The sequence below is a fragment of the Salvelinus alpinus genome, chromosome 8, assembly GCF_045679555.1.
Source record: "Salvelinus alpinus chromosome 8, SLU_Salpinus.1, whole genome shotgun sequence".
Taxonomy (NCBI): Eukaryota; Metazoa; Chordata; class Actinopteri; order Salmoniformes; family Salmonidae; genus Salvelinus; species Salvelinus alpinus.
The window spans coordinates 38,359,412-38,385,294 of NC_092093.1; the positions used below are offsets into that span (position 1 = coordinate 38,359,412).

The 25,883-nt window shown below is 42.2% G+C and overlaps 1 protein-coding gene across 5 annotated transcripts in view; it reads left to right on the forward strand.

The window, feature by feature from the left end:
• LOC139582258 (filamin-A-interacting protein 1-like) overlaps nucleotides 1-25,883 on the forward strand; it is a 50,242-nt gene that overhangs the window by 14,006 nt on the left and 10,353 nt on the right. For 2 of the 5 annotated variants that reach the window (XM_071412257.1, XM_071412255.1), the window contains exons 2-5: nucleotides 1,767-2,069; nucleotides 6,595-6,771; nucleotides 7,317-7,495; nucleotides 22,055-24,899. In XM_071412257.1, the coding sequence (XP_071268358.1) occupies nucleotides 1,773-2,069; nucleotides 6,595-6,771; nucleotides 7,317-7,495; nucleotides 22,055-24,899 (3,498 nt within the window). In that variant the 5' untranslated portion in view covers nucleotides 1,767-1,772. Of the gene's footprint in view, nucleotides 1-1,766; nucleotides 2,070-6,190; nucleotides 6,515-6,594; nucleotides 6,772-7,316; nucleotides 7,496-20,886; nucleotides 21,084-22,054; nucleotides 24,900-25,146; nucleotides 25,212-25,883 lie in introns of those variants that run through there. The other 3 variants (XM_071412256.1, XM_071412259.1, XM_071412260.1) reach the window with 3 other exon arrangements.

The following is a 25,883-nucleotide window of genomic DNA, read 5'->3' on the forward strand; positions in this document are numbered from 1 at the left end:
CTCCCTCCCTCCCTCCCTCCCTCCCTCCCTCCCTCCCTCCCTCCCTCCCTCCCTCCCTCCCTCCCTCCAAGGTTATGGATCCCCTGTGTCTGTGTCTTCTGCCTGGGCTGTTGTGTTGATGTGACCATCGTCATAACTGGCATTGTCCCAAAGCTCGACCCCTGATATGAGAGCAAATTATTTTGATTCACACAGAACGAACCAGTTATCTATCATCCAAATTCAATTAAAATTGCCCATCTGTTATGACTATATTCTGGGATCTGCATTTTCACAGCATATCGGCTTTGATTATGATGCTTCTGATGGCGATGCGGACTTATTACAGACACAGACAACTAACACTGGTCTGATCAATGTCCAAACAAGGCCAGCCAGGCCAGGCATACTGTAGCAGCTCCGCTGGTGTGACATGATGGTAAGCGTGACTCTGGCTCTATAGATTCTAGGACAATGGAAACAATGGATCTGATTTGGCACAGTAGGAGGCGAGAGCTCTTGGCCAGGAAACGTCCTCCCTGCAGTAAAAGCAGTAACTAACCCACTCCATATACTGTAGTTAGAACTACGCTAACCTCATCCCTAGGCTAACTGCACACAGCGAGGAAGTGTATGGTGAAAGAGGTTACAAGTTACACTAGAATACTAAAAAGTCATGGTAGTCATGTATTTATTTGTATACGTTAGTTCACATAGCCTACCATTCAAGGTCACACATGTTTTTTGATGCATTAACGTCACACTGAATATATTTGTTTATTCAGGTTAGAATAACACAGTTGCTATTATAGCTACTTGCTTCATAATATTCCTTTGGTTCCAGATGTTTTTAAAAGTCCCTATGAGAACATTCTTCTAGACCATTCTCACTCCCAGAGTTGGGTCCCACACCTAATTACAATCAAGTATAGCAATTTAAGAAACAGAAAAAGGGAGCAGTGTGAAATACTAGTAGGTCAGAGGTTAAGGTCAGAGGTTAAGTTATGTGAGATCACAGGGGAAATTCTGAACATGTCTTGAGGTCATATTTAAATGTGGCTGAGATGACAGAGATGTTATTTACTCTTTATTGTACAAGCTTTCTTACTGGTCTATGTGGTATGTATGGCCGAGGGAGATCTCCACTGAGAAATGTTAGCAACACTTTCAACTTGTTCAAAACATATGCCATGAGAGACAACCCCATATAATTAATGCTCAGAGAATATTAATTTAACAAAAACATTATGCTAGGGCAGTGTTATATAAGGTTTTGTATCATTTCAGCCAGTGGCTTCGAAAATAACACTAACGAGCTACAAAACGGGTCCCCGGAAATTGTGCACTATTGTGTACAATGTCATCCATTTTGTATGATATGTTACGATTTCCAATTCGTACAATATGTTACACATTTGTAAGTGCTTAAGATCCCGTCACTCGCTTTAAGAAGTGATCTCATGGCATATTATTTGTCATTCAATAATGTCAAATGATTATGTTGCTCTGCAGAGATAATGACGCACTACATGACTCAGGCTTGGTAAACAAAACATGATCCTGTTATGCCAGGAGTGGAGGAGCCACTGACTATTACCTCCCCAATGGCCACTGTGATCAAAATAGCTGCTATCCAAAGCCAGGGAAGAAAACTGATAGAATCCTCATCGTCTCTAAACAATTTACAGCCACCAAGAGGGCAATTTCAAGTTATTTATTTGGATAACATAGTGTGAACTATTTGGGCTGTGGATTCAGTGTCCCTGTTGTCTGTCTCCGCCCTGCAGGTGAGAATGCGGTCCAGGTGCAGCACAGCCATGGAGGGCTCAGACGACGGACAGATAAACCAGGTCACCCAGCCCACCAAAGCCTTTCCCAAAGAGGAGGGGGAGAACACACCAGAGCTGGTGAAGAGGAAAATGAAGGTCCAGCGAGAAGAGAAAGAGGGGAAGTCAGTGGTGTCTGGAACAGCGAAAAGGCCCCAGACAACCACAGAGAGCAGCAGAGGACAAAAGAAGGCAGCAGGGCTGACAGACCTCTCCAAGGAGGACCTTCTCCGTCTGCTGGGAGTCATGGAAGGAGAGGTGCAGGTGAGAGGTTCTCCACTAACATTGTGCTGCTGTGCCCTGGTCAAAAGTAGTGCAATATATGCAGTGGTGTAAAGTACTTAAGTAAAAATACTTTAAAGTACTTCTTAAGTAGTTTTGGGGGAGTATCTGTACTTTACTATTTAGATTTTTGGTAACTTTTACTTTAACTTCACTACATTCCGAAAGAAAATAATGTACTTTATACTCCATACATTTTTTCTGACACCCAAAAGTTTGACAGGAAAATGGTCCAATTCACACACTTATCAAGAGAACATCCCTGGTCATCCCTACTGCCACTGATCTGGCGGACTCACTAACAGCAAATGCTTTGTTTGTAAATGATGTCTGAGTGTTGGAGTGTGCCCCTGGCTATAAGTAAATAATATAGAAACAAGAAAATTGTGCAGTCTGGTTTGTTTAATATAAGGAAGTTGAAATGATTTATACTTTTGACTCTTAAGTACATTTGAGCAATTCCATTTACTTTGATTCTTAAGTATATTTAAAACCAAATACTTTTAGACTTTTACTCAAGTAGTATTTTACTGGGTGACTTCCACTTTTACATGAGCCATTTTCTATTAAGGTATCTTTACTTTTACTCAAGTATGACAATTGAGTACTTTTCCCACCACTGTATAGGGAATAGGGTGCCATTTGGGATGCACTCAGAGAGTTTCTCCACTGACACTGTGCTGCTGTGTGCTAGGTAACAGCTAACATTGTGGTAAGTGGTTTGTGTTATATTTGGCAGGTGGTAACATCTCAGCCTCTCATCATCTCAGCCTATGTGTCTGGCTTGACATGTTACTGTAACCAGGAGTGCGTAAACCCAAGAGTCATGTTGCTGACTCACTGCTGTTGAGAGTCAACCTCAGTGTCAGCAGCCATTAACTCTGGTACCTTCCCACGCTGCCCCACTCTGTGGGTCCTAATGAAAGTGTTAAGCCTGCTGTTCATTATTTTCTTAATGGAGTTCCATTTATAAACAAGCCTCAATAGAGTACCACAGCGTGAGTCATAAAACCCACAAAACCTAGCGGTCAAACAGGGAAATGGTTCCAATCGTTTTTCCACTATTCATTTTTCCCATAGGGGATTTTAGAAACACTTAAAATAAGGGCTGTGTTTTGTGTAGGCTCACCTTGGCGTGACGTTTTGATAACCGTGTAAATCTCTCTCGAATTTGATCAATATATCTGGCTGTATTTACCCCCCACAAAAAAATGAAACGCTAATGAGCTGCTAATGTGGCTATCATGCAGAACTACAAATACCATGACGATCTGCACGAGACTGCCGACTCGAGGCAAAGGTAAGTATCTCTGGATTAACTATCTAATGTTAGCTAAATGTAGTAATGAATAAATTGGCTACATTCCTTTAAATGGACAATTCTGTGAACTGTCTTGGGCAAGTTTTAAAATACACAGTACCTGTTAGCAAAGGTGTCAGCTAAAGCTGACGTGAAGGAGCTTGCTGGGATTTGCAGTCTTGCATGATGTCTACTTTGATGCTAATTAGAATTTTCAAATCTGAGAAAAAATAGAGCCGAATATATTGATAAGTCACCTTGTCCGAGAGAGATTTACATGGTTATGAAAACATCACACCGGGGCTGCGGTTTAAACTCATAAAAGACACACCCTCGTTCACTTACCCTCACCTTATGCCCTTGGGGGAATCCCCGTCAACATCTTGGAGGGCGGTCTAAATGATTAGCCAAGCAAGGGAAGTTTGCAATGTAAGCCCATCAGCCCTCGTGTTTAGTCAAGTTTGCGAGTGTACAATTACAGTATGTTCACTTTGGGCCTGAAACTCCCCATAATTCAATTCGCGACGATTGTATATCCGCTAAGTAAAGTCAGACAAAAATTAAAACCTCAACGTCAATATATGGAGTCAACATACAAGTGTAAGTAAAAACGAATGTAAATAAGTTTGAAATTGTGCAACTAATGCACATGCCAGCTCAAACACATCTTGTAAATGTAATGATATTTTTGTTTGGTTAGCTTTTGGAAATTGTAGAAATTAAACATTTTCCTTCTTCAGAAGTTCCAGCTAGGCAGGCTAACATTATTTAGCTAATTCATTTGCTAGCCATTATACAGTAGGTGTATATTCATAATTATATATTTAATGTAAGTAGACATGCAATCATAATTGACTGTAGCGCATATAAAGCACCGACAAGGTGGCTGAAAACACAATCATCGTGGGATGAATAAGTGCCGAATTTCCGGGCATTCGTTCCTCCTTCGCTCCTTGCCCTGCAAGTGTATACTCGTCAGACGTCGTGATTCGTCATCAGAAGTGTCCACTTAATTTTAGGGCTGAGGGGATAGGGTGTCTTTTAAGTGTTTGGACTGCAACCCAGGGAAAGCCTACACAAAACACAGCACTTATTTTAAGTGTTTCTAAAATCCCCTATGGGAAAAATGAATGGTGGAAAAACAATTGGAACCATTTCCGTGTTTGGGAGCTAGGTTTTATGGGTATTATGACAACTACTGTGGGGCTCTATGGAGGGAGTGATGCTGCTGCCATCAGTGCACCCTCATCCCTTTCTCCATCCAGCTGATTTGTTTAGGCATGTTGATGACTTTGCAAAGTTGCAACTTGGGATAAACAACACACGTCCTCCTATACCTTATGTTGAAATCCAACCCTGAACATGTTGAAATCCAACATGCTCTGAATGTCTTATCAACACTCAAGGTATTGTGAAAACAGAAGAATGGTCTTGTTTATACTAAATTACTTGCTAATTATATTCTAGCACAGTGGTATGGCAATAATAATGTATATGTACAATAAATATGTAAAAATGTACCACTAGCCACTTTAAGCAATGCCACTTAATACAATGTTTACATACCCTACATTACCCATCTCATATGTATATACTGTACTCTATATCATCTACTGCATCTTGCCATCTTTATGCAATACATGTACCACTAGCCACTTTAAACTATGCCACTTTATGTTTACATACCCTACAGTACTCATCTCATACGTATATACCGTACTCTATACCATCTACTGCATCTGCCATGCCGTTCTGTACCACCACTCATTCATATATCTTTATGTACATATTCTTTATCCCTTTACACTTGTGTGTGTGTGTAAGGTAGTAGTGTGGAATTGTTAGGTTAGATTACTGTTGGTTATTACTGCATTGTCGGAACTAGAAGCACAAGCATTTCGCTACACTCGCATTAACATCTGCTAACCATGTGTATGTGACTAATAAAATTTGATTTGATTTGATTTAATTAAACTCTATTAATAATTTATAAGGAGCGAGATAAAGAAGGGTCTTGTGTCCTTCATCTCTATGCAGGAATGTATAATTATGTTCCAAATGGCAGCCTATTCCCTATATAGTGCACTATTCCAACCTGGGCATATGGGGTCAGTTGAGAAAAAAACCTGTGTTTTGGATTGCATTTGTGTGAGAGGAGACACTCAGGGGTCTAGCTAAGGAGAACAGCACCCCCCTGTGGGGAGAGTTGAGCTCACAGTGCAGGAAAACCACTATGAATGTGGTGTTTATTTTCAATAGTTACCCCACCCTGTGGTCATTAAAATATTTTACAATGATCATACTTCAAAATAATTGTATATGGTTGCCCATGTATATTCTCTAACCCAGGGCTCTCCAGCCCTGTTCCTGGAGAGCTGCAACCCTAATCTAGCGCACCTGATTCTAATAATTAGCTGGTTGATAAACTGAACCAGGTTAGTTACAACTGGGGTTGGAGCGAAAACCTACAGAAGGGTCTCTCTCCAGGAACAGGGTTGGTGAGCCAAACTGAACTTTTACCAATAATTTCCTTTGACGGAGCTGGCCGTCACGCCATACACATCACATAAGAAGTTAAAATACAACTGAAAAGTTATCAAAAAATGTATAAATATTTATTAAAAACAGATCACAGAGAATAAAACATAGAACATGCAACAACAACATAAAAAAGGCTACAAAAAGAACACTTGACCCTTAAGATACATCGCATGTCTAGCCTCTTACCACATTGTCAAGAACTCCCCAAACTCTTCTCAACCTCCATTTTAAATGAGAAACACAATCAGGTGTGGGCAATAACCAATTAGGGGTGTGGCCCACACTCCTGCATACAATTAACTAGACCCGACAATTTATCAAACAAACTGAAGGAGATGTAGTTGAAAGATTAAGTGGATTTACATGGATAAAGTATGGAATAATGGTTAACTTGGGCCCAGTTCAACAAATATAGTTCACACAACACATTTAAAACAGTTAAAGGGGGAAATTGTGTCCTAGTGAAGATACTATCTTCACATTTCCCAACTAAAAAACAAAAGCAACCTCCAAGTGTCACTACTCACAATAACAAAGCCACATCCGTCAATTTGAAGTGGTTCAAATGTCATCGAGAATAAAGAAGGTAATAATGTTATTGTCTTTATCCCCGTGTAAATGGTTCTTAGGTGACCTAACGTGTCCCCCTGCTCCTTGTGTCCGTAGGCCAGAGAGGATATCATCCACATGCTGAAGTCAGAGCGTCCGCGACCCGAAGCCCTGGAGGCCCATTACGGCTCAGCTGCCCCCATCAAACCCCTCCAGGCCCTGCAGAGAGACAGCCTTCTGACCAACAACACTACAACGCTAGGGGACAACGTCTATGAGATGCCCATGCAAGAGGTGAGTACCACTATAGACAGTTTAGTCTCATAGTATAGTAAATGTAAATCTGGGACACTCAAATTTGTATTATGTTTGGTATGCTTACATAAGACAGAAAGTTACATAAGGCCATCTCATCACAGACGATGTTAGCTAATTAGCAACTACGTTACTTATTACTTTTTAGCTACTTTGCAACTTCTTAGCATGTTAGCTAACCCTTCCTCCAACAATCTAATTCCTAACCTTAACCCATACCCTAGCCATGTTACGTTTACCCCAGAGTCCAGGTTGCTATAGAAGTTAATATCAAAATAAATATAGATTAACTATAAATCGCTATATAGTGTTGATAAAAAGGTCAATGTTTTTAATGAACATACTGGATAGATAAGTGTTTGAATGACTCAGACATGGCGTGTGCTCCAAATGGTACTCTATTCCCTAATAGCGAATTCATTTTTATCATATGGGCCCAGGTCAAAAATAGTTAACTATATAGGGTGCAATTTGGAATGTAAACATGGTGGATGCCATTGAAAACCTTCTAATATGTTGATCAGTTGGACCGGCTGGAGGAAAAGCATCGCGAGACGTACAGGCGTATGCTGGAGCAGCTGCTGCTGGCCGAGAAGTGTCACCGCCGCACGGTTAATGAGCTGGATAGCGAGAAACGCAAACACACAGACTTCATGAACAAGAGTGATGACTTCACCAACCTGCTGGAGCAGGAGAGGGAGAGGTGAGAGAGAGTTGCATGTTCCTTATTCCATGTGTGTAAGTACAGTGCAGTGGCGTACCGCAGTTTCGCTAACTTCCTGCAATTCTACATATATTGCCATGGGGCAGAGAACAATGTACAGTTTTATAGCTTATAGCTTTTATAGTTTAGCTCATGCTATTCTAAACGTTTTGCAATGAGGCTAAGAGAATGTAGAATTTAAAGCCAATTTCCTGCAATTCTACACATTGCCATGATAACTTTTGCAGTTTTATAGCTAATCTCATGCTATTCTACACATTTTGCCATAAATCAGAGAAAATGTTACTGTTTTAAAGCTAATTAACTGCAACACATATTGCCATGTTTTGCCATGACTATTGTACACACTTTTCCATGGCTTATGACGTGTTTATATATTTTTGGGGTTTGGGGCCCCCCACCTTGCGGTAGCTGCAGTACGCAAATGAGTTATTACATCATGTTACAATTGGTTGTGTGCCAATCTGTCACTGCACTCTGCAAATCACAAGGCCCGCAGTGCTCTAAAGTGTGACCATTTTGATCTCATATGCTCCTAGATATTTTGCTGTGTGACCTGACATTTCATTTTGGTAGCACCAGTGCAACCAGGAAAGAAATCACCCAGATAATATTTGTTGTAATGATGATGCAGTTGTTTCCGAGTGCCCTTGAGAAAAAAACTAGCGCAGATTCATACAATGCCTGTGCCTACCACTTTTTGTCGCCGGTTAGCTAAAGGCTTTCCCATAAAACAAATTAATGTTAACGGCAAAGTAGGCTTACCTGGAAGAATTATATGATGATTTGTATCAATCGGGTGGTGTTTTGCAAACTCTGCTATTGCGCATGCAGTACAGAAACACTGCCGGCCAAACATACCTCATTAGCTAGCTAACAACCAGGTTACTTTACCGGTATACTGTATCTAAACATTTGGGGGCACAGAAAGAAAGGAAAAGGGATAGCTTCTTTAGAAGACCAATGATCATAGCAATGAATGACTGATCTCTTGCATGTCATCACTCACAACTTGACGCTCTTAGAGAGACAGTGCAGCATTTAATGTAACACATCTCAATATGTAGTACTTTTCCACAATGTAGAAACCTAATATTCCATGAATTACTTTGTAAATTCCATGACAGGTTTTTGTATCAACATTTTTATAGAGCGTTATTCGTTTTATAGAGCATAACATGCTTCAAAAGTAGCTAGAGTTCATATAGGTCCAATATGCTATATCTCATTCCAAAAGCATATGTTCTGGTGCTCCTAGATTTTATGGTGTGCTCCTAACCTTCAGTTGGGAGCACCAGTAAATGTTTTTAATTTAGAGCACACGGGGAAGCAAGCCCAAACAATACCAGACAAAGACCCAGTGACAAAGAGACGCTGAGGCAGTTTCAGAGCCCAGATGTAGCATGTCGACACCCAAGCTAGAGAACCCCTCAAAAGGGCTTGAACAGAGTCAATGCTCGATAGAGTGATGAATAGACTCAACCAGTGAACAATGATAGTGCCACTCTGTTACAGTTGTTAGGTCATTAGACCACAATGACCTAACAATTGTTATTGGACACAGCACATATGTAGAAGAGGTACTGACATGATGAAGTATACATTGCTACAACTATGATTTAAAGTAATATGGCAGTATTACATAGAATATATCATTCTTTTATGGCATGGTTGTTAAAGTTATGATACCCATTTGCCTTCATAGACATATAATAACTGTCACGAGCTGCGATTTACCCATCAAATCATTTTAGCCTCCTTTGAGACCAACTGAGTTTGACTATGGCTTTAACATTTACATTTACATTTAAGTCATTTAGCTTTAAAACAAGGATGAAGAAGAGATAAAAAATCCGATACCAGCAAGATGTTCCCAGGTGGAATTTATGAGGCTCATAACAAAGGTGGAATCCAGATGTCAAATCTAACCTGGCCCCCTAGTACAGTGCCTCAGTGGTACCCAATTCCCTATGTAGTGCACTCCTTTCAACCAGGGCCCGTAGGCCACGGTCAAAAACATTGCACTATGTAGGAAATAGGGTGCCATTTGGGACACAGACTGTCTGACAGTACCTCAAGACCTGCAAGTCAGGACAGAGCACTGACATCATCTATACCCAACACTAGAGTAATCTGATAAGGCTCAGTCTATCTGATAATGCATGATGATGAATGGTTCCTCACCATCAGAACACTGCTAGCTCACACAGTACTATGCACAGCTAGTTCTACTCCAGGTGTAAAACATTCCCCAATTGAAAGACCTCATGCCTCACTGAACCATTTACCCACAACATGAAAATATTTTAGTGTTTTGACAGTGGGTTGCATGCTAATTGGTTAGTAGTCTTATGTAAGGAACAGATGGATTTCCCAGTTCCTATTTGAGGAACAACTGTTGTGTATGACCTCGTCCACAAGCGAAAACCTGCCCAGCATTGCCAAATTAATCGCTGTGTATGCAAATCATTTGTCACTTATAATTGACCTTGTTTTACTTGTGCTAGAATGAATTGCCTGTTCATATGTTGTTCAGGACATTTATATACCTTCAGTGGTCACATTTGTATCTGGGCAATTCCATGGTAACAGAATTTTAAATGTATGCCAAACAAACACCATTGATTGCAAAGTTAAACAAACCATACAACTCTATACACAATGACTATATTTCCAAAATGTCCACTGAAAATTTTACAAAAACACATTCAGAAAGTTTTCACACCCCTTGACTTTTTCCACATTTAGTTAAAGCCTGAATTTAAAATTGATTACATTTATATTTTGTGTCACTGGCCTATACACAGTACCCCATAATGTCAAAGTGGAATTGTGTTTTTAGACATTTTTATTCAACCCCTTTGTTATGGCAAGCCTAAATAAGTTCAGGAGTAAAGATTTGCCTAACAAGTCACATGTACTATGTGTTAAATAAGTGTTTAACATGATTTTTGAATGACTACTTCATCTCTGTACCCCACACATACAATTATCTGAAAGGTCCCTCAGTCGAGTAGTGGATTTGAACCACAAAGACCAGGGAGGTTTTCCAATGCCTCGCAAAGAAAGGCACCTATTGGTAGATGGGTAAAATATAGCAGACATTGAATATCCCTTTGAGCATGGTGAAGTTATTCATTACCTGAAAGGAAGGAAACTGCTCAGTTTTCACCATGAGGGCAATGGTGCTTACAGCATTTAATGGCTGTTGACTGTGATAGATGACAACTGAGGATTGATCAACAACGTAGCAATGAACTATTTCCTGAATTCAAAGCGTTATGTTTGGGGCAAATCCAACACATCACTAAGTACCACTCTTCATTTTCTCAAGCGTGGTGGCTGCATCATGTTATGGGTATGCTTGTCATCGGCAAGGAGTAGGGAGTTTGATAAAAAAATAAACGGAATAGAGCTAAGCACAGGCAAAATCCTAGAGGAAAACCTGGTTGTCTGGTTTCCAACAGACACTGGAAGACAAATTCACATTTAGCCAGGACAATAACCTAAAACACAATTAAGTGATAATGCCCGAGAAGACAGTGTTTGGAAGCTATATTGGCATGGGTGTTGTGCTCTCTCATTAGGACACTGTTCAGATGAGCAAGGCAACAACACAGCTAACACAACTTCAAACTGAAGCTGGAAAGACTGCAAACTAGCTGCACTTCGTTTTACCTTTTTTTCCAATTGACCTTTTTTTCTATATATCCATAAAAATTATGCCATCTGATTCATGATTTCGACTGGCTGAGAAACGCTGCCTGCCTTTCTGTCACGTTCTGACTCCTGACCCCTACACGTTCATTACTATGGGACAGTTGGAGATCGAATTTGAATATTGAAACAATGTTACAAATGTCGGAGAGACCTACAGCAAGGTTTATACAAATCTCTGCTGTTGAAAACTAAATGTTAGTCGAAAAGAAATGTGAGAATGTCTAGATGCTTTTTATAGTGGAGATGAAGTTCAGAACTTCTCTGCCTGGGCTGATGAGACAGTGGATTGCGCAGTCAGATGGAACAGAGTAAATAGGCATTTTAACATTATAGATTTCGCCGGTGGTAACTTGTGGAATAGACACTGGCTGGAATGCGCTTTCAACCAATCAGCATTCAGGATTAGACCCACCCGTTGTATAAGGCCAAATATACACTGGAGTTGCTTACCAATAAGACATTGAATGTTCCTGAGTGGCCTAGTTACAATTTTACTTAAAATAGGCTTGAAAATCTATGGCAAGTCTAGCAATTGTCAACAACCAACTGGACAGAGCTTTAATAACTATTTTAAGAATGCGAACATTTTGTACAATCCAGCTGTGCAAATCTCTTAGACTTACCCAGAAAGACTCAAAGTTGTAATCGCTGCCAAAGGTGATTCTAACATCTATTGACTCAGGGGTGTGAATACTTATGTAAATTAGATATTTCTGTATATAATTTTCAATAAATTAGCAAAACATTTTAGAAACATGTTTTTACTTTGTCATTATGGGTTATTGTGTGTAGATGGTTGAGGATTTTTTTATTTTATTTTGAATCCAGGCTGTAACAACGTTGAATAAGTCAAGGGGTATGAATACTTTCTGAAGGCAATGTAGTTGAAGAAGTTTTCCAAACACTCTAAATATCTAGTCTGAATTAAGATTAAAAGATGTCTGCAGAAAGGCGGCTGCGTAGGCACTAGCTATTATCAAAGCCAGCTTTACAGATGTTCAAGTCCGGGCTTTGGCTGTGCCACTCAAGGACATTCCAAGACATGTCCTGAAGCCACTTCTGTGTTGCCTTGCCTGTGTGCTTAGGGTCGTTGTCCTGTTGGAAGGTTTTCATCAAGGATCTCTGTACTAGAGGTCGACCGATTATGATTTTTCAATGCCGATACCGATTATTGGAGGACAAAAAAAGCCGATACCGATTAATCGGCCGATTTATTTTAAAAAAGTTTTAAAAAATAAATAAATAAAAAAATATATATCATACACACACATTTTTGTAATAATGACAATTGCAACAATACTGAATGAACAATGAACATTTATTTTAACTTAATATAATACATAAATACGCACACAGCTCTGAAGTGACAATGATACTGAAGAGTCTGCTTAGGAGACAAATACTCTCAACTGTTTGAATAAAAATTGAGTTTAAGTTACCCGTGATGAATGTTGAAAACAAACTTTAATTTCTATATGCAGGAAATCCTATTTTAATAATGGGCATGGTAAGAATTGACAACCAAAGTGCGAGTCATAATTCCCATGACACCTTCTAGTAAAATTTGAAAAGCGGTTCCTTCATTTATTCCATAGGATATTTTTAGATTCACTTAAAATAAGGTCTGTGTTTCGTGTAGGCCTACAGCACCGTGCCAATTTTATAACTGTGTAGATATCCATAGGACAAGGTAACTCTGATCAATATTGGCTAAATATAAGTGAAGATACATTTTTTTGTAGAGTGGATTTATGAAAATATGTTGACAAACGTTACCTTATCCTAGTGAGATTTACACGGGTATCAAAACGTCGAGGCGGTTTAAGCCTGCACGAAACACAGACCTTATTTGAAGTAGATCAAGACATTCTCTATGGAAGACATGAACGGTAAAATAACGAAGGAACCCCTTTCAAATTCAGCCGCAAGTTATCACAGGAATTATAGCGCGTCGACTATTTCTCTCTAAACCATATACCTTTGACTAATCCGGAAACTATCACCCTGAAAACAAAACGTTTATTCCGTTCCGTATTTTATCTAACGGGTGGCATCCATGAGTCTAAATATTCCTGTTACATTGCACAACCTTCAATGTTGTCATAATCACGTAAGATTCTGGCAAATTAGTTCGCTAAGAGCCAGGCGGCCCAAACTGTTGCATATACCCTGACTCTGCGTGCAATGAGCGCAAGAGAAATGACACAATTTCACCTGGTTAATATTGCCTGCTAACCTGGATTTCTTTTAGTTAAATATGTAGGTTTAAAAATATATACTTGTGTATTGATTTTAAGAAAGGCATTGATGTTTATGGTTAAGTACACATTGGAGCAATGACAGTCATTGATTGTTTTTTATAAGACGTTTAATGATGTTAGAGCATTGGACTAGTTAACTGTAAGGTTGCAAGATTGGATCCCCCGAGCTGACAAGGTTAAAAATCTGTCGTTCTGCCTCGTTCCTAGGCCGTCATTGAAAATAAGAATGTGTTCTTAACTGACTTGCCTAGTTAAATAAAGGTGTAAAAAAATTATCGGCAAATCGGTAAGTCGGCGCCCAAAAATACCGATTTCCGATTGTTATGAAAACTTATGAAATCGGCCATTCCGATTAATCGGTCGACCTCTACTCTGTACTTTGCTCCGTTCATCTTTGCCTCGATTCTGGCTAGTCTCCCAGTCCCTGCCGCTGAAAAACATCCCCACAGCAAGATGCTGCCACCACCATGCTTCACTGTGGGGATGGTGATAGGTTTCTTCGGCATTCAGGCCAAAGAGTTCAATCTTGGTTTCATCAGACCAGATAATATTTTTTTCTCATGGTATGAAAGTCCTTTAGGTGCCTTTTGGCAAACTCCAAGCGGGCTGTCATGTGCCTTGTACTGAGGAGTGGCTTCCGTCTAGCCACTCTACCATAAAGGCCTGATTGGTGGAGTGCTACAGAGATGGTTGTCTTTCTGGAAGGTTCTCCCATCTCCACAGAGGAACTCTGCAGAGAATGGTGCTGAAAATCTGTAGAAATCCTTTATTTTATTTGTGTTAACTTAAATTCCAAATTCTCACCTGATGACCTGTTCATCCTCTCCCTGTGCCTCAACATGGGCGGTGCGCTCCCTCTCTCTACTGACTCTCTGACCCCTGCCATGACAATCAAATGAAATCAGAATGCAGGCAACAACTGTAGAGATGAGGAATTTAACTGATAGTGCCCTTAACTCAAATTCTCACATGATGACCTGTTCGTTTTTACCCTGCCTCAACATGGGCGGGGCTTTCTCTCTCTCCACTGTCTTTGATTCCTGCAATAATCATATGACCAAATACCATCATATGACACATATGACACAAATGTCTGGCCTTAACAATGATGGGGTTAGCTTATTAACATGAATTAAGTTCTGCTTTTATTAGCTAAATTATTGATTTACTGTCTGGCAATATAGCTGGCTAGCTGACTACATAGTACCAGTCTATTATACATTATTCCATGTAGCTAGCTAGCTATGTAGCCATTCATTTATTTACTTAGTCCTCTGCACTCCCCCAAAAAATCTTTTGTCCTACACTTTTCTCCTCTTTGGCATTGACCTCTCTACTAGCTACTTTTTCAGAAAGGCAGACACTGACTCACTGAGTGCTGTTCATCTGAAACTGCAGTTGAAAAGGGGAAGATCCAGATACAGTGCTAGCTTAGCTAGCTAATGTTAGTCTAGCTAAAATAGCCAACCAAACAGTTTTTAGTATCTCATATCCAATAGTTTGCTAGTTACACAACATAGCAATACATTTATGAAATGTTCATAAACCTTTACTCGTTTTCACCATTCAAAACATGTATACACTGGAGCACTCGTGAATATAGATACCCGGGGCTTGAGAATAACTTTTTTTCATCACTGTCCCAGAATCGTCCCGAAGTGCAATTTCAAGCATCCCAAACTGAAGATGACCATCCCAAAATATACTTTGTTTGTTTTAGTTTTGATTTGCCAACGTGTGTCTACTCCAGACCCTAGGTCATTCAGGGATTTAAAAGGCTAATAAGAGTACTACTAAAATAAAGAAATAGGGCTGTCAACGGAGCTAGAAATTCACACACATGTGCCTCTAAAAAGGCCAATTAGAAAAACATTCAAATCTATTTTGCATAAATGTACAGTTAACGGACAAAATAATGGAGAACTTGAGGAAATGAGGGATACAAAGTATATTGAAAGCAGGTGTGGTTCCTGAGTTAAGCAATTATGCCTAGGGTCATGTATAAAAAGCTTTCCAAACACTTGTAGAATCTATGCCAAGGCACTTTGTTGGTGTTTCCTTTATTTTGTCAGTTAGCTGTACAAAAATTAAAGTGTATCCTAGGTGATGTCCACACCGATGATGATATGAGGGAGGTGCCAGGAAATGTAGCCACACTTTCAGGCTTTTAGTTACATAAAGGCTAAACTGCAGTAATGTTTGACAAATATAATGTAGGATTATTAACATTAATATTTAAAGGCTTGATTCTGACATGCGAGGCATGGTTAGTTCACAAGAGTGGAGAGAGAGGCCACTGGCCAGCGCATGTTGCACACTGCACACATCACCCACCCTGCAATCAGAGCATAGGCAGTCAACAATTTTGAAAGTATTAAACCATAAACTTAATTGGATAAAACCTGGAGGTTATATGTCATTTTATGAAGCATGTCTTACCTTGTTTAAGAGTACACTAGCCAAAATCAGACCACAGAAATGTTAAGGGAATTATTAAACTAGCATTTCTATCAAGTCCTATTGGTTTTCAAATCAACCCTCTTTCATTGTCCAGCAGCCAAAGAGACAATCCTAATCATATTAGCAAACCATGCTAGTTGTTGCATCTTTAGATCTCCCCTCTTTCTAAAATTCGAAAATATTTTCATCTGTCACAGGAAACCACTGGCATATGCAGTGTGCTTTCCAGAACAGTGTGTTCCCGCTAATTGCATTTTGGAACAATGCACACATGGTGTAGCCTATTTAAACACAACATGCAACAATTTCAAAGATTTTGAGTAACAGTTCATATAAGAATCAGTCAATTTAAATAAATTCATTAGGCCCTAATCTATGGATTTCACATGACTGGTCACAGATACCTTAAAAATGTAGTGGGGTGGATCAGAAAACCAGTCGAGTTGATCAGGCTGTTGATCGTGGCCTGTGGAATATTGTCAGACTCCTTTTCAATGGCTGGATATTGGCGGGAACTGGAAAATGCTGCCACATAGCCGCAGGAAGAATTTTGGGGATGTGGTGGCGGATAATTTTTTGGCACACGCTACAGATGTCTACAGTATCAGTCCGCTAATACAGGACCAGGAAAGGCCTTAGTGAACTACTTTGGTTCTTTTTTTTTTGTCATTAGGAAAAGCATTCCTCATGAAGCTGGTTGAGAGAATGCCAAGAGTGTGCCAAGTTGTCATCAAGAAAAAGGGTGGCTACTTTGAAGAATCTAAAATCTTTTGTTTTAACACTTTTTGGTTAATACATTATTACATATGTGTTATTTCATTGTTTTGATGTGTTCACTATTATTCTACAATGTAGAAAATAGTAAAAATAAAGAAAAACCCTTAAATGAGTGGGTGTGTCCAAACTTTTGACTGGTACTGCAGCACCCTCAGCACCCCTACTTCCCATGGCTATGCGCTGTCGTACATGTCGATCCAGAGCATCCCAAATATGCTTAATGGGTGACATATCTGAGTATGCAGGCCATGAATGAACTGGGACATTTTCAGCTTCCAGGAATTGTGTACAGATCCTTGCGACATGGGGCCCTGCATTATCATGCTGAAACATGAGGTGATGGCGGCGGATGAATGGCACGACAATGGGCCTCAGGATCTCGTCACGGTATCTTTGTGCATTCAAATTGCCAACGATAAAATGCAACTGTGTTCGTTGTCTGTAGCTTATGCCTGCCCATATCATAACCCCACCGCCACCATGGGGCACTCTGTTCACAACAATCACATTAGAAAACCACTCACCGGGGCTCCCGAGTGGCGCAGCGGTCTAAGGCACTGCATCACAGTACTAGAGGCGTCACTACAGATCTGGGTTTGACCCCAGGCTGTATCACAGCCGGCCGCGACCGGGAGACCCATTTGGGCCAGCGTTGTCCGGGTTAGAGGAGGGTTTGGCCGGCTGGGATGTCCTTGTCCCATCGCGCTCTAGCGACTCCTTGTGGCGGCCAGGCGCATGCACGCTGACTTCTGTCTCCAGCTGTACAGTGTTTCCGCCAACAAATTGGTGCGGCTGGCTTCCGGGTTAAGTGAGCAGTGTGTCAAGAAGCAGTGCGGCTTGGCGGGGTCGTGTTTCGGAGGACGCATGGCTCTCGACCTTCCCCTCTCCCGAGTCCGTACGGGAGTTTCAGCGATGGGACAAGACTGTAACTTCCAATTGGATATCATGAAATTGGGGAGAAAAACGGGATAAAAAGTACCAAAAATAAATAAATGCTTGCATACTGACATCTGCCCGGTACAATTGAAACCGGGATTCTCCAGCGTGCCAGTGGCTATCAAAGGTGAGCATTTGCCCACTGAAATCTGTTTCGACGCCAAACTGAAATCAGGTCAAGACCCTGTTGAGGACGATGAGCACACAGATGAGCTTCCCTGAGGCGGTTTCTGACAGTTTGTGCAGAAAATCTTTTGTTGTGCAAACCCACAGTTTCATCAGCTATCTGGGTGGCTGGTCTCAGATGATCCCGCAGGTGAAGAAGTGGAGGTCCTGGGCTAGCATGGTTGCACGTGGTCTGTGGTTGTGAGGCCCGATGGATGTACTGCCAATTTTTTTTTATTTTTATGTGGTGTGACAAAACTGTAAATTTTAAAGTGGGCTTTTATTGTCCCCTGCACAAGGAGCACCTGTGTTTAGGAGAAATACTCACTAACAGGGATGTAAACAAATGTGTGCCCAGTTTGAGAGAAATAAGCTTTATGTGCATATGGGAACACTTCATGGATCTTTTATTTCAGCTCATGAAACATGGGACAAACACTTTTCATGTTGCATTTATATTTCTGTTCAGTGTAATTGGAAGGTCAACCTTTACTTGCGGACATTATCTACACTGCCAGACAGTAAATCCTAACTTTAACTATTAGTGGGGGAAATGCAAAACTGACCCACGATCAGCATCTAGGGGCAATGTCACCCTACTCCTGTTCTCAACCTGAGATTCACTTTGTTTTTCTGTGCTGAGGACATGTTGAATGGCTGGTTCAGTGAACTGGTGAATAAATCGACGTTTAACGTCTGTCGGACGTAGCATGGAGATGACGGCCGATGACCTCAGTCTTATTACCTTGTTGAAATGGCCAGTGTTAAGAAAGTTGGGAACATCATGCTGACCAACAACCGTACATACATTTAGTTAAAGCCTTTAGCTAGGTTTATGTGGATGGAGCCTCTAGGCAAATAGTAGAGGGAGTGTTGAAAATATGAAATGTTGTAATATTAGATTTGGAGGTTTTATATTTTGTTTGAGTGGGTCACATTCAGAAACATGTGAAATAAGACTTGTGACCTCTGCACAATTCAAATGCATGCCAATTATTATAATCCATCTCCAAATGTATTGTCACCTCAAAAGCATTACTCATTTGGTGAGTAGATGTCCTTCTCTGGTTCTCAGTTTCGAGTTTTGAAAGATTTTTATAAAGTAGCATTCTACTTTATAAATGTGAGCTTTGTCTGTGAGTCTGTAGCAAACTATATACTTGCATGCTCTTGTGCTCGCTGATGCACAGATTTCCAGTTGCCCCCCCCCCCGTCACCGATGACCTCCCCCGCTCTGTTCGCAGCACCATGTGATAACACATTCCTCCCAGCTGCAGTCATCTCAGAGATTCACTGCAGGTGATGTCATAGTGGACAACCCTGAGCACCTGTGAAAGGATGCTAGTTAGTCATCAGAGGAGTGAGAGAACTATGCTAAGCCACTTAGATCTTTGTTTGTTTCATTCACCATGGTGGAACCTCTCCCACTCCTTTTCTATGAGGTCAGTCAGTCGTTCTTCGTACGTGGAAATGGATACTGTATATTTTCCCTAAATTAAAATATATTGACATGACCATATCTGTTAATTAAACTGAAACAAAAAAATCCAACAAGCTAATTCTGTTCCAGATGAAGAAAGTATTCCAATTAGAGTTATTTTCAAATGTGACTTCCTTTCTGTTTGAAGATTCGTTATAGTGATCGTTATAGTAACTGTAATTGGTATGACATTAGTTCAGTCTCTGCTGTGGGCTTAGCTTGGCCACAGGAGGTTTTGGACCTTCTTTGCCGTCACTGATGGGCCTCTGTCAACAAAGAGGCTATGAATAGCCCTGACCACCAGGAAACATGCTGGTCACCTTCTAAAGGACTTATTCATAATGCCACGATAATCAGTGAAATGACACCTGGCTCATATTCTAAACACTATCATCACCACTGAGAATGGGGGAGTATCTTGTTGCAGAACTATATGTCATATCATAATTGGGCCTATGGGCTCTGGTCAGAAGTAGTTTGCTATAAAGGGAAAAACGTGCCATTAGGAACGCCAACTTGGTCTCATTAAGATTATCTGGATACTTTGAAGTAGCCTTGTATACTCTTTCCTGAAATGCAGTGGTAGCTAATGGTAAATATTTGAGGTGGGTCATGCAACCATTGACTCCTGTAGCATTTTCTGCTTGACAAGCTGCCAGGCAGATTGTGTGAGGGCCACCCAGGACCTCGTGACACAGGTTTTATGACCAGTGACATCATCCGTGTGGTATTTGCATGATTACACATCACACTTTAAGACCACAAGTGTTGCTCCCAGCCAGGAGTTATGGTCTGTGTCTGAAATGACACCCTAATTCCCTATATAGTGCACTACTTTTCATCAGGGCCCATAGGGCTTGGTGAGTGAGCTGTTATTTTAATGAAGAACACTGCAGTGCTGTAAATATCTGAATCCACTGCAGGATTGGGCTTCTGGTGCAGCAAATTCATCCCGTTGTGAAAATGTACAAGTCCACTTTTACCTTACCACCTTAGGATCTGGCATCTATAAAAAAAAAATATTTCACCTTTATTTAACCAGGTAGGCCAATTGAGAACAAGTTCTCATTTACAACTGCGACTGTAATATGTCTGTAGCCGTAGCATCCTACAAATATCGACATTTGGTTTTACTTCTTTGCATTCAAGGGGCAGACAATTATGAATTGGTCTGGCACTAGTCAGACATTGTTCCCAAAACAACAACAACTTTCCCCTTGCATTGTTGCCTTGTTTCTATGGGAACATGGTTGGTCGCAAGATGGACAAGAAACAATTGGGTCAGGCAAGACAACAGTTTGTGTGTTGGAAGTGGAAAGAAGCACTGCTAACATTAGTATAATTCTATATACATTTACCTTTGGTCTAAAAGGCTGCTGCAAATCTACTGAATCTCACAAATACAATTCCCCTTCTCTGTTGGAGGAGAAAGGGGGGGGGAAAAAAGAGAGCAGGGGCACAGGAAAGATAGTGTGAAAAGCCTCCCCCCCCTGGCTTGAACCCCTCTGTGGCCAAACAAGGGCAGCACCATTCTGTGGCATAAATGGGAGGAGGGATGACATCACCACCAGCTAGTGGAGCAGGGATAATTTTACACAATTCACCTTTCATTGTCCATCGATGACATGTTTGGAATTTGATGGCCAATTCCTCGTGGATTGGGGGCCTTCTCACTACACAGTGAGAGGGAGCAGATGCCTGCCTGAATACAGCTCAGCACTATCTAAAGTACGCAAGGACCTAGTGAATCCATCCCGACTAATACTGGGTAAGTCTGAGAGTTTGAGCTGTTGAAACTTTAAGAAACAGAGTAGTCTGGCTGTTACAGTATCATGTGCATTGTTAGACCGGCTGCTGGTGGAACATTTGTTTGTAATGCAAAGCAACAGCGGACAATGATCAGGACTCGCTCCTGATTATGCACTGAGTTTCTAGTGTGGTTATGTGAGAACCATATGTAAGGGACCTGTTGTAGGCAGCAGACACACTATTGCAGTTGCACAGGGAGATAGACTCCCGCAGAGATTAGTTAAACATCTACTCACATTATTCCGTTAAGGTTCACTCCGTGTTAAGGACACTGGTTGTGTTTTTTACAGTTTAGCTAGCATGTCTCTATTGTGGTACTTTGCTCAGTGTGAAGGGCAGTGTTGCCCCTGTTGGGGAGAATCATATGGGCAGTGTTGCCCCTGTTGGGGAGAATCATATGGCTTCTAATCTGCCCCCCACCCCCTCCTTTGTTTCCTCTTCTATCATGCCTTTTCTTCTGTTTGCCTACCTCCCATCCGGGATCTCACCACTGCCCACGGGGTTTTGGGCTGGGGATAAGGCACTCATTCTGAGTCTGGTCAGGCTCCTCTACTCTGGGAAATGTTACTTAACTTTGGAGATTTGTGAGACATTTTAAGAGTTCAAATACTTTTTATTTTTATTGAAATGCTTTTTTCCCGGACTATTTGTAGTTTACAAAATCAAAGGTTCAATATTTGTAAGTACTATGTAGCAGTGTACAGGAACAGGCCTACATTGTTCCTGTATACTGTAATTACATCAGCAGGAACAGCGTAGTAGATACAGTTTCACGGTCTCTTAATACAGAGGGGGATTTATTATTATCATCAGGTGAAACATCTGAATAAAGCCTATCAAATTGAGAATTTACATTTCAATCACACTTCATCTCTCTCGCTCTCTGTGTCTGTCACTTTCTCTCTCCCCCCTCTTCTCGCTCTCTCCCAGATTAAAGAGGCTGCTGGAGCAGGAGAAGGCGTACCAGGCTCGTAAAGACAAGGATCACAGCAGGAGGCTAGAGAAGGTCCGTGAGGAGCTGGTCAAACTCAAGTCCTTTGCTCTGATGCTGGTGGATGAGCGGCAGCTTCACATTGAGCAGATCGACCAGCAGAGCCAGAAGGTCCAGGACCTCAGCTGCAAGCTCCAGGAGAGAGAACAGCGTCTGGCCGCTGTACGCGGCACCGCCAAAGAGGACGCCCAGAAGGTCCTTAGGCTAGAGGCGGAGCTGGAGTGCAAAGCTGCCAAGTTCACCCAGGAGCATGAGGAGATGACTGCCAAGCTGGCCAACCAGGAGTCCCAGGGCCGTCAGCTCCGCCTGAAGCTGGCAGGCCTGGCCCACAGGATCGAGGAGCTGGAGGAGAACAACAAGGCACTACAGAAGTCAGAGGAGGACCTCCTGGAGCTAAGGGACAAGATCAGCAAGGGGGAGTGTGGGAACTCCAGCCTCATGGCGGAGCTGGAGACCCTGCGCAAGAGAGTCCTGGAGATGGAGGGCAAGGATGAGGAGATCACCAAGACGGAGAGCCAGGCCAGAGAGTTGAGGAAAAGGCTGCAGGACGAGGAGACCACCGGCCGGGAGCTGAGGCTGGAGGTGGAGAAACTGCAGAAGAGAATGGTGGATCTGGAGAAACTGGAGAGGGCTTTCAACACGAGCAAATCAGAGTGTGCAACACTTCATATTAACATAGAAAGAGAGAAAGGACTGGCAAAGGACTTGGCTGGTGAGCTGGACACAGTGAAAACCCGTGTGAAAGAACTGGAGAACTCTGAGTCGAGACTTGAGAAGGCAGAGATGGGCCTAAAGGATGACCTGATGAAGCTGAAGTCATTTACAGTGATACTAGTGGATGAGAGAAGGAACATGACTGAGAGAATAAAACAGGAGGAGCTAAAGAGCGATGATTTAAATAAAATGTTCAAAACTGAGCAGAGTAAAGTTATGGAGGTCACCGAAAAGTTGATTGAGGAGAGCAAAAAGCTCCTCAGACTGAAATCAGAAATGGAGGTAAAAGTGACGTCTCTTACTAAAGAGAAAGATGAACTGAAAAGTAAACTAGCAAGTGAAGAGGAAAAGTGCAGGGATCTTAGCTCCAAGGTCGGCGTAATGAAAAAAAGAATGGACGGGCTAGAGGAGGCAGAAAAAGTATTGTTAAAAATCAAAGCCAATAAGGACAGCAAGAGACCCCCAGACGAGGAAAACAAATTCATGGAGCTAACGCAGGAAATTGAAAGGCTAAAAAACCGCCTCAAACAGCTAGAGGTGGTGGAAGGTGACCTGATGAAGACAGAGGACGAGTACGACTTACTGGAGAAGAAGTTTCGAATGGAGCAGGACAGGGCCAATGCCCTCTCTCAGCTGCTGGAGGAAATGAAGAGTCAGACTGCCAGGAACAAAGCCATAGAGAAGGGAGAGGCGGTGAGCCAGGAGGCTGAGCTCAGGATGCGCTGCAAGATGGAGGAGGCAAGGACCAGAGACCTGCAGGCAGACGTCCAGGCCCTCAAAGAGAAGATCCACGAGCTGATGAACAAGGAGGACCAGCTCTCCCAGCTGCAAGTGGACTACTCCCTCCTCCAGCAGAGATTCCTAGAGGAGGAGGACAAGAAGAAGAGCTTGAGCCAGGAAGTGATCAACCTCACCAAAGAGCTGGAGGTCACCAAGCGCTACAGCCGCGCCTTGCGTCCCAGTATGAATGGAAGGAGGATAGTAGACGTCCCTGTCACCTCCACCGCAGTCCAGACAGACGTGGTGGTCAGTGAACCTGCCGAGGAGGACACGCCTGCAGTGTTCATCAGGAAATCTGTCCTGGAGGAGAACCATATCATGAGCAACCTGAGGCAGAGGGGTCTGAAGAAGCCTGTAACTGTGCTGGAGCGCTACCCCCCAGCAACCACCGAGCTGGGCATGAGAAAATCATGGATCCCCTGGATGAAGAAGAAGGATGCAGTGACGATCACTCAGACCACCCCAGAGAAGACCCCAACCCCTCAGGACAACGGGAACTCCTCCCCTCGTCCACCAGAGCTGTCCATGTCCCAAAAGCCAGGCCAGCCGCTGCACATTCGAGTAACCCCCGATCACGAGAACAGCACTGCCACTTTGGAGATCACCGGCCCTCGTGCTGAGGACTTCTTCTCCAGCGCCACCATCATCCCCACACTGGGCCTGCAGAGGCCTCGCATCACCATTGTTCCCAAGCCCACCACCGTGTCCTCAAAGAGCAAGCCGGGTGAGGGAGTGATGGGGGGGCCTGAGCGGTGCAAGTCTCCAGTCACCATCACCACCATCTCCAGGGCCAAGTCCCCAGATAGGAGTAAGGGCTCCTCCTACTCAGATTCGAACAGACCCCTCTCCCCCGTCTCCATCATCACAGTGAGCACCACTCCTGTGACGGAGGCCTTTGCCTCCGCATCCCCAGAGCCCCATGACATGAGCACCATGGGCCGGGCTGTGTTCAAAGTGACCCCAGAGAAGCAGACATTGCCTATGCCCGTCAGAAAATACAACTCCAACGCCAGCATAATCACCACCACAGAGGACAACAAGATCCACATCCACCTGGGACCTCAGTTCAAGAGGCCATCAGACGTCAGCAGTAGCAGCCCCACAGTGACGGTCAGGCCCCTTAGTGTGAGCACAGAGAGCAAGGAGGCACCCCCAGGTACGGTGCTGCGCTCCCCGCGTCACCCCAGCAACATCACCACCGCTCCTGGGAAGACCACCCCCAACAAATTGACCAGCAGCATCACCATCACCCCCATCACCTTGGCACCGTCCAGGCCAACTCAGTCTGTGGTGAGTAGTCAAAATCGAGTATATTTACATAAGTTATTTCTGCCGGTTAGCTCTCCCTCTCCCTTTAATGATGATTTGAACATCGGCTGTCTCACTAAAAGAGAAGCTTTGTAATTGTATATTTTATGTAACCGTTTTCAGCTGGTATGCTGAATACATTCTATATCGTTGTTAGTAATACAGTTTTTCAATTACGTTTTCTTTTCAGACAAACCATCTAAATGATATCCAATCTTTTATATTTCAGTTGCTTCTGAAATGTTTCAAAATGATATCAGGTGGTGTCTGCTCCCTAGATAGCACTCTTTCCAGGTACAGTGATCCCTCGCCACTTCGCGGTTCACTTATCGCGGATTCGCTATTTCGCGGATTTTCATAATGCATTTTTTTTTTTTTTGGTGCATTGTGCTCTGCATTCTGATTCGCTAAAAACTCACTCCCGCTTCTTGTATCAAAACATGCTACGAATTGTGCTATCATTTTGTCGTCTCGTGCAGTTATGTGTACGTACATAAAACAGCTTGGCAAATTTACATTAAGTTGGCCAAATTATCTTGTAATTTCGAACATCTCCTAAACCCATAATGTCGACGAAACGGCCTACACGTGAGTCACTGTATTTGTATACATGTAATAGTTGCTAATTGTAAAAAAAAAAAAAAGTTTTCTATTTCGCGGATTTCACTTATCGCGGGTCATTTTCGGAACGTAACCCCCGCGATAAACGAGGGATTACTGTATACCGAAATCAAATGCACTCCTTTTACCTATGACCAATACTAACACTGGAATGAATTGACACGCATATCCCCACCTTAAAAAGGCCCCTCTCAAAGGGTCTTGTGTTGACACATCTGTTTCTACTGGCACAAACTGACATGTTCCTCCCTTTTTAACTGAAAATGTACCAGTGATGACCAATTTGGATGTTTGACTTCAAAAGTGGGCTGACCCGCACATCAGCAATATGAACAGCATACTGTA